The following is a 19991-nucleotide window of genomic DNA, read 5'->3' as shown; positions in this document are numbered from 1 at the left end:
ACATTAAAAATAATGATTAAATCCTTATTTCTGTGGGTTACTTCATTCATTTAAAGACATATTTTATCTTCCATACTAGGAAATATCATGTTATGGTTCTTTATAAATAGTTAAAATTCTAAACCCCTCAACAGTGACAGTCCAATGCGTTGGCTGTTGACTTAAGCCAGTATATCTGGGTGACGTGAACTCGGCGAGTGTTCCACCTTAGCTGCGAGTCTTCCAGTTTTTTCTTCTTCGCCGGTCGTCCGCGTTTCTTTTTCCCCGGCAACGTTCCCTCCGCGGGTTCACTGTCGCAAAAACGAGTGGAAGAGCAACGCTGAGAACGGAGTAATAAGTGACGGCGGCCAGCTGTAAAGAAGTCAGACCCATAAAAGGCGGGCACGAGCCGAGTCACACGGTTGACACGTGCGCTCGCCAGCCACCCAAACAGAACCAAGCGGCTCGGCGTTATCTCCGTGTTGACTGTGCAGAGGTCACCTACCTGCTCCTCTCTGCTTTCCTCCTGAGCGGCTCCTCCTTGTACATGCGAGTACCGTAGAAGTACCAGTAGAGGGCTCCGTTTCCATCCTGGCCCAGCGGCTCCACCCGGAGGCTGTCTGAGTCCAGGCCCTGATGGGATGGCAGGTGGGACGGAGGGGAGACAGGACGGGGCAGGTTTCAAATCAATTTGCGAGACGCCGGTGGGTCGCCGGTGACGTCACCCGGTCCGTCCGAGCGTGCGCGGCCGTGAATCACCCGCTGACACGAGGCGCTTTCACTATCTTGCTGAGTGCGTTCATAAATTGAGACGCCTTTGGGTTCCTCTGTCGGGTGCGACACGCAGCTAAATCACGACTCCTGCAAATTCGCGTCGATCCGCCGGCAGCGTGTGGACGTCTGATTACCTGAGAATGATTTTGGCTATTCTTTGGCCTGTCGCCATACGGGCACAGATAAAATATAAAATGGTTGAAAATAAGGAATAAAATGGTGTTGTCCATTTCTTGTTCACGGTGCAGGTCAGGTGTTCGGAAACCCGAAACCATATAAAAAAACCTCACCTATGTTAAATGGTAACCAGGCATCAAATACGTATGAGAGGATTCCTTCTCTTATGTTTTAATTGGATACAATTTGCTTACAAACCTACATTCACATATTCACATTAACCAATATAACTTTACTGGTACTATTAGATGCTTTGATTTCCGTGCAGCAGTTCGCTTCCAAACTTGGGCGTGCTGCACGGAACGGCCCTAAATGAGGCCCGACTGTAAAAAACAAAAAAAAAACAAGGCGGCTCTAGGGCTGCGTTCACACTGCAGGCGAATCTGATTCAAATCAGATTCCCTCTCAAATCCATTTTCAAATTCATTTAGCAAGTGTCCAAATGGGATGCGGCTCTGTTCACACTGGGCCACATTATTGACCCATCTGACAGGTTGCCGCAGCAACGACGTCGGAGCGGAGGCGTCGTCCAGCGTAGAGTGTAGTGTGTGACGTCATATCATTTCAACAGCGGCACTTGTTGCGATACATGGCCTGGAGCTTGGCTTGAATGACGCATCTGTCCAAATGCCATTTGAAGCGACCTCCCAAAGGTGGTTTCAATCCATTTTGCCAAAAAAAAAAAAAAAATTGGATTTCATGTGATTTGTGACTGTTCAGACCACAAAAGCACCATCCAGTTTCGATCTGGATTGGCTAAAAATCGGATTTCGGCTGGCAGTGTGAACGCGGCTTGAGTGGACTGCGGCGTGCATTTTTGTACCTTGAGCAGATCAAACACATCGGCTGCATCCAGTCGGTAGTCGCACAACCGGTGCAGCAGCTCCACCTGGGTGCGAGGGGGGAGATCCTGGAACGAAGCCTCCCGAAGCGGGTTGGGCTTCCCCTCTTCCAGTTCCCAGCGGTAACTGATGATGTCATTGAGATAGCTGCTGAAAGACTCGGGGCTGCATGGCAAAGCAAAAGAAAAAAAGAGAAGAGAGGCGAGGTGACGCATGCGTCGTATTGTGGGAAAAGACAACTCGGGTTTACGATTGTTGTTTCGGCCTTAGTCACCGACTGGCGTTGAGCAACTTCATAAGCCATTTTTTTTCTTCAGAAGCTGTTTCCAAATGGCTAGGGTGGGGTTTACGCCGCGGGACAATTTTAAAGTCAGGCTGCAGGGGCCGCACTGAAAAACCGATGGTGATAAATTTGAATTTGAATTTTTTAAAAAACATTTATTTTGTGTCAGTTAAAAATGAATGAAACTACCGGTAATTGTGTTGAAATTCAATAATCTCCGCTTCAATAGTTGCAGGATGTTACAATGTTTAACTCGGAAAGAAAGGCAGTCACAATAGCGGCTGACAAAACAGAAGCACCGGAGCCTTAAAATGGAAAAAAAAGGAGATTCTGGTGTCTGAATAGGAGCGGAGTTGTATCTCCGCAACGAGCGGGAGCCGATAAATAAACGTTGGTTCCGGTTCAGGTCCAGCTGATTAATCTGTACCCTTCAGTTCCAACTGAGGGGAAGAGAACAAGGGGGCTCGGGGCAAGAGGGGTGAGCATCGTATGCACCAGCACACAGAGGAGGCGACAGAAGAAAATGGCTTATCTTGAAAGAGCAGCGTGCACTTTTCACACAGCTGCGGGCGACCCCCTCATCCCAACCCCGGCTCTCCCCTGCTTTCTGTCCCTTCGGGTTTTTTTTTTTCTTCTTCTTCTTTTCTCTCCCCCCTCCTCCCTCTCTCTCTCTCTCCCTCTCCCTCCCTCCCTCCCTACGCTTCCCCCGCTCCGTCAGAGCGTTTAACACGTGCGGATGAAAAGGGCAGCTCAGTGAAAGGCCAGCGCTGAGCAGCCGCCCCCAGGATGCCAGCGCCTGTCCAGTCCAATAAAGCAGGTTGTCCCGCTCTCACCGGTCGCCCGGGAGGGGGAAAAAAACTGGATCGCTCCCGCCTTCTCTGCTTATCGGCGCGGCGGTGTCTTTCCGCCACTTTGCAAGTAAGGAGGCAGGAAAGAGGAGGTGAGCACGGAGGTTGGAGGGGGGGGGGGGGAGCCCCACAGGTGAGAGCCGAGCGTGGGTATGCAAAACAGCTGAAGACTCACTTTCTCTCAAAGCAGGATGCCTCAGCGGTTTGGATCTTTCCACACCCCCACCACCACTGATTCATCATGTTGAGCAAATTTCAACTCCCCCAGCGAGTCAGGGTGCAGTTGACGCACACTTCCTGTAAAAAGCTGCTGGTTCTCACGGCTAATTTGAAGAAGTTGGAAGCATTGATTTCCTCTCTGCTGCTAATTTCATATCGGAGCGTTGAATTTGAAAGCGACTCTGGCTGTTTTTGTTCCAATATTGCAAGTATTTCGGTGTGTTTTGCAAAAGAGAAGAGAACTGCCTGATAAACCCTTTCAGAGGACGTATACTCACGTTATGTCGTTGCGCTGGTAGCAACCCTGCAGCAGGCAAGCGAGGAGGTCGCCGAGGAAGCCGAGGTCCTGCACTGACAGAGCTTCCTCCAACTCCTAGGCAGAAACAAGAAGTGCAGAAAAAACAGGGTCAAACATCACAATGGTAGTAAAGTGTTTTTACCAACAACATATGTGAGAACCGACAAGGCACGGACAAATTCTGCGGACGGGAAAAGATGAAGACGCAACTGCGAGTCGGGCTTTGCGTGAAAGAGTGGCGTCGGCGGACAAAGCTGGCAACGGTACAGAGAGAACGAGGCCGTTTGCACTTTAACGAGACCTCTGCGAGGGTCTCCTCCTCGCAGCGCCAGCGGTTACTTGGCTGGAACCAGGGTTCAAGTTCAGCTGTGACCTCTCTCCTGCCTGGCATTGTGCTGCGGCCATTGAGGTTTTATGAAGCGGGAGTAACCGCCAGAGCAAACTCGAAAAGACCTGAAAGCACCGAGGAGAGACGGCAGGCAGGCAGGCAGGCAGGCAGGCAGGACGGCAGCAGGGGCCTTGAGCTGCTGCGCTGCTGCTGCTTCTCACTCCTCCTCCTCCTCCTCCTCCTCCTCCTCCTCCTCCTCCTCCTCCTCCTCCTCCTCCTCCTCCTCTTCCGCTGGCCAACCGAGACGCAGAGCGCAGCGCCGCTTCCCAGCATGCACCGTTCCCCTAAGTGATATCCAAAGGCTTTTGGGGGTACAACGGGAGGCGAGAGCGCGAGAGCAGGAGGCTGAGAGGGCAGAAATGCAAATTCAAAGCTCTCGGTCAGCCAAGTGTCCATTTCACTTAAAGCCCCCTTTTGCAAAGCAGCCCCTCCCCTGGCTGCAGCTGACCGCTGCAGCTGACCCCAACCCCACACACGCACTTTGGTCCTCCTGGCAACAAACAGCCAATCGCGACATGATGCTTTATCTCTCAACCAAACCACCCAAACAAGAATTCCGAGCAGGAGTCCAAAAATAGACCAAAATTATCTCGTCGAAGGGAAGGAACGGCTACGCGGTGAGCGCTACTCACTATCTGCACCTCAATGCAGAAAAGTGAGCCCACGGGTCACGTGGGGTCACCAAACACAGCCAGTGGCCTGGAGAAAGACGGAAGCTGGGAGCCGACGCGTCACGGGAGGAGGAGAAAGAAAGGGGGAGAAAAACAGGAAGAGAGTCGACGACAGCTCAAGGTTTCTCAAGACAAAGAGGCCAGGACGACTCGTGACACAGGATCTAGGATGAAAACACACTTGGAGAAGACATTTCACTTTATTACGTCTAGGTTTAGGCGTAATAAGGATTTGATGTAAAATGACTAACAGTGGTGAGAATGGCGGACCTGAAAGAGCTATCAGTCGTAAGCAGATACTAACTAGATTTCATTAGTTTAGAGTAGGGAAATTGCAAATTGTCAATTAGATAATAATCAATTAATTGATTGATCGTATCGATGGATTAACGATTGATAAGTGGCGATTATTTTTCCTGAGAACCTAAATTTCACAATGACAAATGTGTAAGGAACACATTATTTAAGCCTTAAATAATGTTGAGGGTCCAACGTGACTCATTTTTACATTAGAGAACAATAAAAACACCCTAAACATTTATCCTCTGACTTCAAGTTAACTTCTAATGGATCACTTTTTTTTTTAAAGTTGTTTAAAAGTAACTTGTTCTAGGTATACATGTATTCACCATGCAATTTAATTAAAAAAAAATGTGGGAAAAAATGTTCTATTAATTGCGACTAATTGAATTTAATCAATTAAATTCTTAATCAACAATTAATCGATAATCAAATAATCGTTAACATCCCTAGTTTAGAGACATTATTCTCTTTTCCCCATATTCCTATAGACAATCCGCTCCCGGGAGCAGCCAAGCCGCCACCGGTTGCTGGTGTTGCTGAAAACAGTTTGCAGCCACATCAAAATCCGCTGTAATACCCTTTGTTTACACTTGGTCGCGGCAAAACTTGGTTTCTAGGTAGCATCTCCCATTTTACCAGAGCTTCTGTGTCGTCATGCTCCAGGCTTCTGGTACTCAGATAAAAAGCAGTAGAATTAACAATAAGTCTGACTAATCTTACAGTTACATAGTTGGCTAACTATTCGAAGACATTTGTTGTTGTCGTCGTCGTCGTTGTTGTTGTCAAGTGCTGCAGATTATGTGGAAACTGGGACGTCCCCGTCAGTGTAAACAACAATCATGGCCATTTACTTTAATCACACAAGTCAAAAATCACCGCACGCAGGGCGACGACATTTTGCACGCAGTCGTTCTTGAGGTTCTGTTTTCTTCGAGCCTGTTTTTTTTTTGTTGTTTTTTTTGACGCAACACTCCAAAACGCACGCAGTGTCGTCACGTCGGGCTTTTGCACGCTATAATGCAACCGCGGCTTTCGCAACGAGGAAGAGACGCGCTGAGAAAAAAAGCAACGCGGCGTCGGCTCACCCGCATGTGCAGAGCACGTATGGCATCCAGCTGCCAAGCCTGGTCTACAGTCGCGACTTGTGATCATATATACAGATATAAATATATATATATATGTATGTATATATATATAAAAGAAAGGCATGAGGAGAGAGAGAGCGGCGCACATGCAGTGAGCAAAATGCCAAGAGATCCTGTGTCACGCTGCCTTCCACTTCCTGGTCCCTTGTCGGGCGGCCTGCGAGCCAGAGTGAGGCCCATCCATCAGAGACAGACTGCACTTTGATCACACTTAGAAGAAGCTGGGGGCCACAGCCTGGGAGGGGTGTGTGTGTGTGTGTGTGTGTGTGTGGAGGTGGAGGGGGCGTAGAGAGTGAAGAGTGGAGGGCTTTCCACAGCCCCTGGATTAACACCACCCTGTGATTCACCTTTGAAGTGCCACACGGCATCTCAGATGGCAAGAGGGGAAAGGGAATTAATGTGTGTGTGTGTGTGTGTGTGTGTGTGTGTGTGTGTGTGTGCCCGGTGTGCGTGCCCTTTTCTTCAGCCACCCTGCCAGACAGCCATCTAATCCCCCTGCGCCTGCTCGCCCACGCCACTCTCAGCGAGGTGGGCACATGTGAAGGGACTTTTTTTTTTTCTTTCTTTTTTTCCCCCTTCCTTCTGCCGCAGCTGGACGACATCCCGTCGGGGAAACTTTCTCCTCGTGCGGCCACGAGAGCCTGGCGATCGAAATCAAACTCAGTTAAGGAAGCGACCTTTGGGCCAAAAAAGAAGCCCCAAAGAAAACACACACACACACCCACGCGCGCGCCGACATCCACTGACATGTCCCAAGAGGATAAACACGGCGCGGTACTTTGGCTGCTTAACATTAATGATCAATGGGATTTTGAGATAAGAGAGGCAGATAAGATGATAAGCGACGAGGGAAGCGTAAATCAAAGAGCGTCCCTCGTCGAGAGTTATCGCCCAGGCTACCGCCGCGGACAAAAACAGGCTATTTGCATTCATACGCCGGGACAAAGATTGGAGGGTGAGTCAGGGCTTAGTCGAAAAAGGTGTGTCACCCGGCGTGGCCCCGCAGCCGCTGCTTCTGCGGCAGCAGCAGGCCCGGCTCACAATCGGCAATTCACCCCGGAGGTATTTGCCGCGGCCCTCACAAATCCCCAGTCATCCGCGGCTCCCTGGCTTAACCTCCCTCTCCCCCGCTTCCACGCCGCCTCTCCCCCAGCCGGGCCCTGCTGAACCAGCGTCTCCGAGGGCCTCTGAGGCATTCTATTATTCCCCTGACAACACCCTCACCTCAGTCCCCCTAACCCTGGTCCCACTCGCTGCCCTCCGCCCCCTCCTCTCTGCCCTCCTTATCGCTCCCACTTTCCTTCACACACCGCCTGTTCCATTTGAAGATATTGAGATATTTTGGGGAGAAAAAAAAAGTGGCCGTGATCATCGGATTACGACTAGCATGCTGGGAAAACAAAGCCTCCTGAGCATCTGGGTGGAACATATGTATATGTATATACTCAAAGAAACGGTTTTGGGTTATTACCCTGTAATAAAACACAGAAATGTAACTGTGTTGTCGTTCGCACATGAAACAACTTACTGCAGATAAATGGGAGAAAATTGCACATTTTACTGGCAGAAGCATATTCATTTAAAAGTCCAAAATAAGGCGTAATTCAATTTACAAGTGTTTTTCTAGTGTACAGAATCTTTTAACATAGTCATGTTGAAAAGACGACGCTTCCTGCTTCTGCTTTCTCCACTTTTCGCATGGTTCGTGATGCAACACAGTTGTAGAGAATCAGCTCTTTGTGATGTCACTGACACACCACCGCTACCTCTCATCTTCCCCCTGAGATCACCTGTGGCTTTCTTGTAGTTTTACTGTTGGATGTTGGACTTCAAATGTCCATCATTTACACCACACACACACACACACACACACACGTGAGCTGGATTCTTATCGCTATATGAAATATAACCAAACTGTTATTGTGTGAGACTAAACATAAGAAATTTGGCTTGAAACAACATGAAAATCAATAATCAGTAAAAAAAAAAAAAAAAGAAAAAAAAAAGAAAAAAAAAGAAAAGAAAAGAAAAGAAAAAGCCAAACATCCGTTGCAACAATGTCAATATAGTTTGGATACAAGCGGATATCGATAAAAACTAACTGGCAGACTGCTTTCCAAATGACACCTCACCAGACCACTGACATGTAACGGAGCAACAACCTGCTGCATTTTAAGAGAGATTTTCACAGACAGCTGCGTTTCCATTACCCCTAGAATTGCGCAAAACCTAAATATCGCAATACAAAAAACTGGTAACGGAAACACCTAAACTTCAAAAAACCTCTCAAATATCGCTAAAAGGTTTTTCCACTCTCATGATGTGCTTTTTCAGACTACCGATACAGATGTATATCGCATTTACGTGTCGCCAGACGTGACGTACGTGGTGGAAGTGAAAATGGCGCATTATGTATGGACGGAGGGAGGAGGAGACGGAATAATTTTTCACAAGTGATCAAAGACAAAAACATAACAACCATTTTTGACAGCAAAAAAACGCAAACAAATAAAAGCAACGTAATTCTTGTAAATCTCGCAGGACACGATTTTACGGGAATAGTGACGAGATTTTATGAGCATTTACTTTGTCGCAATTTTAGAAATACCGCTTTTATTTTGCGACAAACTGTAATGGAAACGCAGCTACCGTGAGGCGGGATCGCCCCATTCAGTCCTCCGCTGGGACGCGCCGTCAATAAACCTAAACTGAGCCTCTGCTTTAGAAAAGAGGCTTTGCGATTTGAAGTCACAGGTGAGTCTTCCCCCCCTGGGGAGGGGGAAAATGATTGAGAAAGGCCAAGTCATGACAATCGTGGAGACATCAAGGCTTAAACTGGGGGGGGGGGGATCTGTTGCAGATGCAAGTGAGGGAACGTCCCCCTGCTGACATCAATGGAGCCGTCACGAGTCCGCAAGTCCCTCCCTATCTGCGAGCTTCAGAGCAGAGCGCGGGGATAACACTGCATACGTGTGTGTGGCTGGCGGGGGAGGGGACGGGGGAGGGGGAGTGATAAGCGTGACAGCGGCAGCGTTTGTTTCAGCGGCTCCAAGGTTATGGCAAGACCCCGCAGAGCCTGAGGTACCGGGAGGGGAGGGGGGTCCGGGGGGGCTGGGCCTCTCCAGCTCCAGCTCCAGCTCCCAGCGCAGACACTTTCCAAGCTGCTCCGCCGCTAACGGCTCCTCCGGGGTCTATATCAACCAACAGTTGGAGAACGGCTGGCTGGGAGGGAAGGGAAGGGGGGAGGGGGCGCTGTTTGTTGTGTGAGGCTCCTCTCTTCCTCTCCTCTGCGTCTTTCTCTCGATTCTCCCCCCCACTCCCCCCCCCCCCCAACCCCACTTTCATCTCACACATGGTTCCTCCAGGAGCCATCATCTGACAACACCCTCCCCTCCCACTCGTAACCACCACCTCCTGCCACATGACAAACATGCACGCGCAGCCATAACACCACAGGAAAAAAAAACAAAAAAAAACGCCCTCGCATCCTCAGGATGTGCCGCTCATCTCGGAGGAGGAGGAGAGTGGCGACAACATCTCAGCGGCGCACGCAAGCGGGCAGGCGGGCGGGCAGACGCAACAACACTGAAAACAAAATTTAGCTAATTTGTCTCGAGGAGGCGCATTTGGGTCGTAGGACACGTCCGTTTCCAGCTACCGCTCTGCCTGCTTTGACGACAGTTTTGATCAAACAACCCCCCCCCCCACGACCTCAGGCAGCGACACCATTTGTTCATGAAGATGTGCGAACAGGAAGAACAACTCCAGGCTTGGCGAGCCAAAAAAACAAACACTTTGGTGAGCTTTAGAACTTAAATCGAGAGTCTCGACGGTGGAGAGGTCCGGGCCAGATGACAGGGAAGGCAGAGGCTGATAAAAGCCGACAGACCCTCGGCGGGGTTTCGCTCTCTCGCAGAAGAGAGGCTGAGAACCCTTCGCCTTTGCTTCTCCGGTTCCGTGGGAGCAGATCTTTTAACACAGGAGATGTTTTGGCCACCCACTGCAGCCCTGCTCGCATCATGTAATTCCACCGCCGGCCTCGGCGGAAACCACATCCTCGACAACCCCCCTCCCCCGTTTTAAAAACGGAGCTTCCGGCTTCAGCTGACTTCCCAGGCATCTCGGTCTAAACATACACCTGCGTGCAGTGCAGTGCAGTGCAGTGCCCCCCGGGGGGGAGAAGGTGTCCCTGACCAACGTAGCGGTGTGGGGGGGAATTGGAGGAGGAGTCGCGAGGGAGAGAAAACAACACAAAACAGATGGTTTGCAGCCTTGAAGTCGGAGTACACAGACCTGAGAAAGAGGTGCAAACATGACAGCAGAGGAGGGGATAAGAACCACACAATTGTGTGTTTTCGAGAAAACGCAAATTGCAGCTTAGAGTGTAATAATACTATGTAATGTAAGGGCACACAGGCTTATTATGACCACTGGATAAGATTATAATACAACCATTACAAGCAAGCTTTGAAATATGTCGGTACGACACACAAATTTGATACCAACAATCATTCTCTACAATAGTATTACAGTGAACACTCTCTGTAACAAAATCAGGGTTAATATGCTGCACTGATGAAGCAGTGTCTTGGAAGACCTCTTAACATAATGGCATATTTCAACATTTACTGAAAAGATTATTGGATTAATGTCTTGGTGAAAGAAGCTTCTAGACTCTTCCCGGTTGCAGCGGCATACCCACTACAACACAACCTGTTGCTTTAATAGCAAAACAATGTGTTCAGATCGATTGCCTTACGCAGGCTGAATATACTCAAATGCCAATGGCGTAACTAAGCAGTGGCTACTAATAACAATTACAATGAGTGTTGGGACGTGTCAGCGGCTTTGAAAACACGGGGTATGCCAGCCAGAAATCTATATATAAACTGTGGCTCGTTGGCTATCCGGAATAAATACCAAACCTCGGTACCGTATGACCAAGTCTTACAGCACATCTTGCCCCATGCACGCGAGCGCAAAATCAGTGTGAACCGGCGTCGCAGGGCATTAAGAAAGGGAAGAGGAAATATTAAATCTCAGCAGAACAGGGATGCAAATTTTGATTGATTCAACAAACGTTAGTGAATCGATCAATTTACGATCAATTGATAAGCATCCTGAGAACCTAAATTTCACAATGAAAAACGTGTAAGGAACACATTGTTTAACCCTTAAATAATGTTGAGGGTCTGAATGTGACCCATTTTTTTATTGATTAAAAGCAACTTGTTCAAGGTATACAGGTATAAAAAAAAGTTCAATTAATTGCGACAAATTTGATCGATAAAATTCTTAATCGACAATTAATCAATAATCAATTAATTATTAACATCCATAACATATATATGTATATGTATATATACATATATATATATATATATATATATATATATATATATATATATATATATATATATATATATATATATATATATATATATATACACACACACACACACACGCATATATAGTTATTGTAACCTTATCTACGATTTCAGGTAGCTATAGGTGGGGAATTTGACAACAGCATCTATACAGTGTGTCATCATACTTAGGACGCTCAAAATGTAATGCAATTGGAACAAAAGTACATCATTCGTAACAGCTACTTATCGTCATGGTGATAAGATACAAACCAATTAATTAGCTATAACACTAATTAGTTATACAATGAGTACTATCAATCTAAGTTTTCTTTGGGCTCTTTCGATGACGCCGAGCTCAAGGGGGAGAAAACCCCCAGTTTGGTTCCTCAACTCTTCTCATCTCTGCTTTACAACCAGCTGCAAGAGCACAGTGTGAGAGCACCGGTAGAGGGATGCCGCCCCAGACTGGAGACAGAAAGAGGGAACCATGGGGAGCTGCAACAATGGAAGTGGCTGAAACAAACCGGGTGTATGTGGCCCTCCACCTCCCCCTCTGCGCACACACTCCCCATGTGAAACCATCTGATGCATGTACTGCTGCTCTCACTTGTCAATCAAAACTGGGGGAAGGGCCGCACGTCTCCCTCACAAAGTCCAGCCACCCGCTCGCGGCGCTTGTTGGGGAGGGCATTAATAAAGACGTGAAGGGGGGGGGGGAAAGGAGGGTCTTGATCTTTGAGGGGTTTCTCACAGAGTGTGAAAATGTTTTGAAGGCCCTCTCTGTGTCTCCTGATTTGGAGAGACGAGTGTCAGAGGTTGGTGTCTTTGAGGCTGTAGGAAGGACTGAGCTGGGGATGTGCCAGTGGGTGGGACGGACAGGAAGAAAGGGGAAGGGATGTGAGAGATGAGTTAACTATGCAGGTCAGGGATAAGAATGGATCCCTGCTTCTGCCGATGGGGCATTTGCGTTTTTGCATGGAGGTGGCCAAATAGGGGAAGCAATCCTCTGTCAGTCCATTCTTCTGTTATTTGCTTCCTGGTTATACCTTCATATTAGACGTGAACATTAAATTCAGTAATGGTCGGTGGGGAAATCCAACAGCATGGTAGAGATATACACAGTCACAAACAGAGGGCTTCAACGACACATCTTGGAATTAAGACCGGAAGAGGATTAGCTAAGCCAGTTAAACACTTTGCAGGATGACTGAAAGCAATTTTGTTCAAAAATCATGTCAATCAGCTTCAACCTAAAAGTATTAGAGTATCACCATTTGCGAAGTGCCAACATCGCAAATCAAAATTGTAAAAAGTTAATCAAAACGTGATTGTCATACATTTTTTGGGGCCTGGTCCCTCAGCCTTAATATCCCTCGTAAACAATGTATTTCAAAATGAAGACTCTTATCTTTCCTCAAGTTATTGTATAGGTGTGAGGTCTACCTGACACAAGACAGATCCTACTACACACACACCCCCCATATCAATCCTCAGTCGTCACGTCAGTGAGTGCAAAATGAAGCCAGCTACGTGACACATTAAACCACAACGCACCCAAACTGCTAATCTACAAGAGACTGTGACTGAAGTTTGGCTATTGTGGAATCAAAACCTAAGCCTTGATCCAATTCCCCGTTAATCCACTTTGTTTTGTAGACAACAGAAACAAGGATGTGCTCACAGGCAGCCTGTTCTCGCTTATTTGCCAGATTTAATCAGACTAAATCTTCTCTCACAATCACACTGGAGGCTTTTTTGCGAGAAAAAAAAAAACACTGAAGCCCCCACCCCTTCACCCAAAAGGCCTGCACCAAGCAGCAGCTAGCACCCAGTGAGTAGTTAAGAGCCTCCACCCTCCAGGGGGAAGGGAAAGAAAGACCCACCATCTGGGGTTTAGTCATGGTGATGCCAGAGGCTCAGGGACGGGGCTACTGCTGGGGTTCGAGATGGGGATGGGGCAGTGGGAGAGGTGGTGATAATGAGAATGGAGGTGTTGGGAGAGAGAGAGGCAGAGATGTGGTTGCGACTTATAATTTATAAACATGCACGCAGTGTATTTTTCTGTGTCAGGATGGTGACTAGTGGCGGCAGATTAGACGTCCCAACGGCTTGAAAATAAGGTGCAACATAGAGCTAAACATCAGCAAGTTTAAAAAAAAAAAGTGGCAGTGTAAATACCTAGAAATATAAAACTGAAGTTCACCCCAAAATTTCACTCATTTTTGACAGTTAGAAGGATATTGAAAAGTGGGCTGCCTTATACAGTCTCCATTTCATTCATTTTGTTCTCTCACATCCTGCTGGGTAGAGACCAAAATCCTCCAGCTAAACCAACTCTGCTTTCACTCTTAGCTGACAAACTGATTGATATCTACCTTTCTAGCAGCGTTCACTGCTCTGAAAAACAGCAGTTAACCTCGTCCTGGGCCTGCAGGAGGGGCTTTTTGTGCTCATTATCCTCCCAGTTCGGCAGGGTTTCTCCTCATTAAACGAGTTACCTTTAGTTTGTCACTGTCAGTTAGCCACTCTGTCATCTTTACAGGTTTCAAACCCCTCATCCCAATTCCCTCAGAGAGAGGCACCACTCTGACCCCATCCCAGCTTCATCACCAACTCTGAAGATGGGATATTGACAAGAGTCACCTCCCCGACCCCGCCAGGTCTGTGTCTTAACAGACAGAAAAACAAAGACACCTCTAACAGGTCTGTCATCTTCAGTGTTGTAAAATGCACATAAACATAAAAACATCTTGAGACAACAGGGCTGTTTATGCCACTGTCGCCCCCCCCACTCCCCGGCAAAAAAAATGACAGGCTACTGATGAAGATGCATGGGGTAAATGCAAGGCTACAAGCTGCCCACAGAGCATGGCAAGGGAAGATGGCAAGAGGCACTGGGGGCCATGTCTGGCAGTGGAAGGCCCACCGCTGAGGACGCAGCAACACAGAGAGATTTCATGTCACGGACGCGTTGCCAAGACTTTAGGCGCACACCACACAGACAGTTGAGCCAAGCCAGCGGAGGACACAGGGGTCGGCGAGCAGACCCTGGGTCTCCATCGCAGGCAGCGCCGGCTCTCACTGTGCACTGCTTCCTCTATCTCTTGGCCACTTTTACTTCAATTCCCTCTTACTCAGACTTTCTGTCCTCACCAGCTTGACTCACTCTCTCAAGGCTCTCTCTCACAGCTTTTTCCATTCCTCCGCCTACGGCTCGAGGAAAGTGAGCCTCAGGTATGGTGATTTGTGTCATCCAGGGGACGATGATCTACGGGGTGTTTTCAAGGGCAAGGCCAGGGGAGCTGATGACTGACACGAGTCGTCCCGACGGTAGCACAAGCCTGGCCAAATCGCCAAGTATGACAAGATCAACACATGGGCAGTTTTACCCTGTACAAAAAAACGGTAACTCTTAAAAGAAATATGAGCTCTCATGTCACCAGTTCATATCGTTGATATTCAGACAAGGTTATACATGTACACACAGATACTAGGTACAGCTAGCTCATCATTAGGAATAAAAAGTAATAAATAAATAAATGGATAAATGATAAACAAGTCTGAACAAGGAAAGTGGAGACAGAGAAGCAGTCCAACAGGCTGCACCTGACAGTGCCCAAACCAGCTCGTCCTGTTGCTGGTATGTGGCATTAAGTCAGACAAACATCTCAGCCTAACAGCTCTCACATACTTCTACAGCAACAAACATATTGCTGCTATATCCAGAGAATGGATTTGTGTTATTGTTGACCACTGCTCTCAATTATTTAGATGAAAGACAAAGCACGACCACTTCAGACCGACAAACAACAGAGGAACAAGAAAGAAAACAGACAAGTGTGACATTAAAAATTCATGTCGCAGCGTTGTGCAATAAGTCTAACCCCCGACTTGTGTAGTGACAGCTGACAGTTCTCTTAGTTATACTCATGAACCAAATGACATTAAGCACACAGACCTGAGCACAAACACAGAGCACACTTGTTGCTGGTATGAGGGATAATGTGTGTTCAACGCAAATTTATGAAGATGCACTAAAATAGGGAGGAAGCTCTTCACAACACACTGCGTTAAACACGTGCCGCTAACGACTGCGTTTCTCCTGTAGAGACGTGATACGATTCCTAATGGCACTTTGCAACAACCGTGAGTCAGAGGAAAATGAGTTCTCTGTCAACGTGCACTTCATGAATGTATACCCAGCTCTGTGTTTTCAACGGCAGTTGACTGGTGTCAGCATGTGAGCTCGCTTAAAAGACATTACATCATAACAGTCATAATAATAAGGGCTTATACAGAAAAACGCTTTGGGCAGTAATCCACGTGAACTGAAGCAACCATCCACATGCGTCAGTGTGCATGGATTTTACAGGCTGATCATTTAAACAAGACACAAATTATCTTCTCATCAAAGGGTCTTAAGCATTGATCCATCATCATCACTAACTGCAGAGCCATTTCCCTGCAAACTGCTTGCGAATCTGTTGAACCAAGGCAATCGTGACCTTGGATGCTTACATGTCTTGATTGAGATGTCAAAGTTTAAGATGATCACATCGATCTCAATGTTTCCCTAAAACCAAGGGGGCCGGGGGAGCGCATCCTTGGGTGTGATTGGCGCAGTGGTACGATTTAAGAAGACAAATACGCAATTTGTACTGAGCGTCATTAAAAAGGACTCTGGTGTCAAAGAAAACAACTTAAGCTTTTTCATTCTACAGAGGTGTCTCTAAATGAGAGAAAAACAAGTGCAAGTGATCATGTCTAAAACGTCTTTTAAAAATAAACCAACAAAAAAACACACACACACACACACATCAGCAACGAGGAGTTTGTGTGGCTTGAAACCCCCAAAACAATCCAAATGGGGGACACAAGAGCGGTGGGCCATCAACTTTCATGTAAACTAGGCGCAATGCGATCTCCCATCTGGCCCGCACCCTCTTTAATGACAAAGCGATGCCCGACTGTGTTTCTCTGTCGAAGGGGGTGGGGATGAATGAGTGATGGAGACTGTTGATGCGTGATATTGACCCTAGCGATTTCTTCTAAAGTGCAATCATTCCAAGATCCACAATCGCGTCAATAATTCCGCGGCAATACGTAAAGCAACACTTGGTAGAAATGTTCCGAACAATCCGAATTTGTTTTACTAAAAAGGCTTGGGGGGGGGGGGGAGTTGGAGGGAGGAGGGGGTGGTGGTGCGCTAAAGTTAATTACTCGATCGTTTGCTTTAATCCGAATATTCGTTTGTTCGGCGACACCGCACGAAGCTGCCGGGCAGTGTTTTCCGGCATCTAGAAGTTCCTGAGCCCTTATTTTCGTGGGAAACGGCCGTTTAAAGCATCGATTCGTGCGACACAAACGGGACTTACGCGAGCAAACAATGCCTGGGAGCATCTGCGTCCCTATGGCTACCCAAGCCAGATGGCTTCGATGTACAAGACAATAAACTCGAACCTCACGCCTCGAACTTCACTTTTAGGAAAAAAGAAAACCGGAATATTCAATATAAATTGACGCGTTCTATTCCCTGTTAGGTTTTTAATCGCGAGCGAGCTTTGGGTTTAAAGATCCATATTATGTGTGTATTAAAATATTCCACGAAAATGTTCAAACTCGTCGTCCAAAGTTTTGATTATGCTTTTTTTTGTTGTCAGGTCCGAGCGGTTGTTCGTCGGCGTAGCAACGTGTTCTATAAGCGGCGAGCACTAAAAGCGGATCGTCAACGTCAGCGCAGGCGGACCAAATAACAACAAACGAGTGGCACATGGCTTGATAGGAGAAACGTCTGTCACAAGTTACTCGCAACAAAACCACAAGCAGCCTAATAACGAAACGCGCAACACTTGAGAGAACTCCTGAACCGCAACTGCGCACCCCACCCACCCACACTTCGCACGACGCCGCTTTGGGTGTTATTGTTTTTGTTTTGTTTTGTTTTGTTTTTTACCCCTGAGCAATTAGCAATTAGAGCTAGCGTTGGCCAGTGCTAACGGGCTAGCCGCTTACCTAACAGGATTGCGTTTAGTAACGTTAACGGACGCGTTGGAAGTTCAAAGAACGCGCAGCTAAGCTCGTTAACAACAAAGCTAGTTGCGCGCGCGGACAAAAAAGCTGACACAAACAACTTCTCATTTTGCTCGCGCAGGACGCTCGCGTGCGCAACGCGGGCGCCCGACTCGTATTTACCTCGATTTCAAAGTCCGGGAGGTTGAACGCCGTCCTGAAGAGCGAGCAGAAGTGGGCTATGGCGGGGACTTCCCACCACGACTGGATCTCCTCCACGGAAACTCGACATCCCCGGGACATTTTCGAACAGGAGGGATAGCGCGCCGTGTGACTCTCACATCAGAAAGTGGTTTCTCGGGCGCGCCGCGACGTATCCGTAACATTACAAATCCGCAAAAAGTTGGAAGGGCCGTCCGCTCCGGACTGCTGCCATCTCCCCACACAATCTCCTTCAATCAGAGCCGCACCGCCGGAGCTAAACAGATGGGAGGGGCGATACCACTGTACGCGCGGAGGGGGTGGAGCGTCTATTTAAATCTATATTAAAACCGTAGCACGCCGCGGTAACGCTTTGAAGTGTTGCTCAAGTCGATTCGACCAGACCCTCCTCATAGACTGTTTTTTTTTGTGTGTGTGTGTGTGTGTGTGTGTGTCGTCTTCACAAACCTTTTTTCAAAAAACACAAACGTTTGAAGCCTTTTCTGAGGAGAACCCCCTATTTTGCCGGTGCAATCGCCGTTTAAAGGGAGTCAATTGCTGATGAATGAAAAAGTAGAACTTTTTTTTAATTTATTTTTCACTAGTTGCATTAAGGAATTAGCGCTGTCTCTCTCTTTTTTTTTAACTGTACACACGTGTAGTTGTAAGTCATTTTAATCTAATCAGTTTAAGTTATAATATTTCCTTTTAAACTTTTAAAATTAACTTCCGGTTGGCCACCCTTTTATGTAAACAGAACAATTGTGCTAATCAGATGTAAGTCACTAAAGATTAGTATTGTCTGTAGTAATAATGAAAGCTGTAATTGCACATAATGATAGTAATTGTAATTGCACATAGACCGTTTAGCATCAACAGCGTGGTCGAGGCCTGGTCCGATCCCCTGCACAGGGGCTCCCTCTAACGTTTTATTTTTGAAAGTGCATGTGATGAGACGGGTGATAGACTCGGTCAGGCCTGTTCAGAAAGTTAGTCTTTCTATTTGTCCTTCCTTTCTACTTATCTAGTACGCTAGTGTTCAGCCTTCTTTCACTTGGAAAAATACAACTTCGGGGGGAAAAAAGTGCTTTGATGTTTTCGAAACTATTTGTCACCCTTTCAAAAGAAATGACTGTAATTTGAAATAAAAGTGGGAATCTTCAAATAAATCACGTTTTTGTGTGCATTTTTGTTTTTCAGTTTGAATGATCTCTACCAAATAAATGTAACAGTGTGAAGTTACAAACAAAATGTGACCCTTTGAAATTCCTGTGTCATGGTCAAACATAGCTATTGCTTGGAGAATTTAACTGGAGAGTGCTAATCACCACTGAGACGACCAGTATATGCATTTTGGTTGGCCTTCCAGTTTACAGATTTTAAATGACACAATGTGTATCCATACATACACCACTGTGTCAACAGAATACAGCGTCCAGGCTCTACTGTGTTGACAGTTTCATGTTAGCATGACTGTGAAGTTGCTAGTAAACAGGACAACCTAGTGACTTTTGAGTTGAACGCTTACGCCAAGTTCGGCGATCAATCTCTTCATTGAGTCGGTGGTGTCAAGAGGAGGTGATTCAGAGAGACAGTTACATGTGCAGTCTGTAAATACAAGTGTTTTTTTTTTTTTCTTTAACTTAGCGTCCTTGAATTAAAATTGACAATATTTATTTCAAAAAGACCACTATGGGTCTCGTTTTTGCCGCTGAACCATTCATTTTCAAAGTGCTTTGAACATGGAACTGTGACCAAAAGACAAAATAAAAATGTTGAGAAAAGTAACTGGTTCCAAATACTTTAATATACTTTAGATACTTTTCTTAAGTTTGGCAACAAGGTAGAAGTGAAGATTTCATCATTGATTTTTAATAAACGTATAATTACAGGACAAGCCTGACAAAACACTGGCAATCAATGCGCCATGAGGAAAAATATTTCTAGTGAACAGTTTATCGCCACATCTTCAAACTCTACCATACACTTCATCAAGAACATCCCTAAACACCACTGACAGGACCTAATTCAAAACACAAGTGTTTTTATCTGTGGTCTAAAAAAACATCTACATTTAAAACAAGAGAAACCTCAGGTATTTAGACTTCAGGGGGAAGGGGGAAAAGAACATTCAGATTGTTATTTGTGATAGTAGGGTGCACATACACAAGTAGTCCACTACCCCAATAAAGCAAAAGTAAAAGTAGACGTAGACGTACAACAATGAAGGTTTATAAAAGGTTAGAGTCCATTTTTCATTACATTTGGTAATTAAAAAAATATGTATGACACAAAAAATATATTTAAAAAACACATATATTTAAAAATACAATTACAAACAATTGCAAAGGGTTTAAGAGTCTAATTGACATGATCATGTTTCTGTACTTTATTAAAATTAATATAGCGCTTTATGTAATAGGGTCAAAATGTATTAACTACTATTTGCTTTTTTTACTCTACCATTAAAGTATTTTTCTCATAA

At 46.3% G+C, this 19991-nt stretch overlaps 1 protein-coding gene across 1 annotated transcript in view; it reads right to left on the bottom strand.

Moving 5' to 3' along the window:
* The window catches only part of cecr2 (CECR2 histone acetyl-lysine reader), a 34715-nt gene extending 16867 nt beyond the window's left edge, over positions 1-17848 (bottom strand). The window contains exons 1-5 of the mRNA XM_076019184.1: positions 17489-17848; positions 3401-3495; positions 1754-1937; positions 485-612; positions 207-290 (exon numbers count right to left, since the gene is read on the bottom strand). Coding sequence (XP_075875299.1) covers positions 207-290; positions 485-612; positions 1754-1937; positions 3401-3495; positions 17489-17608 — 611 coding nt within the window. The 5' untranslated portion in view covers positions 17609-17848. The remainder of the gene's footprint in view (positions 1-206; positions 291-484; positions 613-1753; positions 1938-3400; positions 3496-17488) is intronic.
* Between the last annotated feature and the right edge of the window lie 2143 nt (positions 17849-19991).

The sequence above is a fragment of the Nelusetta ayraudi genome, unplaced genomic scaffold (assembly GCF_046127955.1).
Source record: "Nelusetta ayraudi isolate G7.1 ecotype Tasmania unplaced genomic scaffold, CSIRO-AGI_Nayr_v1 ptg000009l, whole genome shotgun sequence".
In the NCBI taxonomy this organism is placed as follows: Eukaryota; Metazoa; Chordata; class Actinopteri; order Tetraodontiformes; family Monacanthidae; genus Nelusetta; species Nelusetta ayraudi.
The sequence above is the reverse complement of the archived record's forward strand: the minus strand, read 5'-3'. Positions and strand labels throughout refer to the sequence as shown.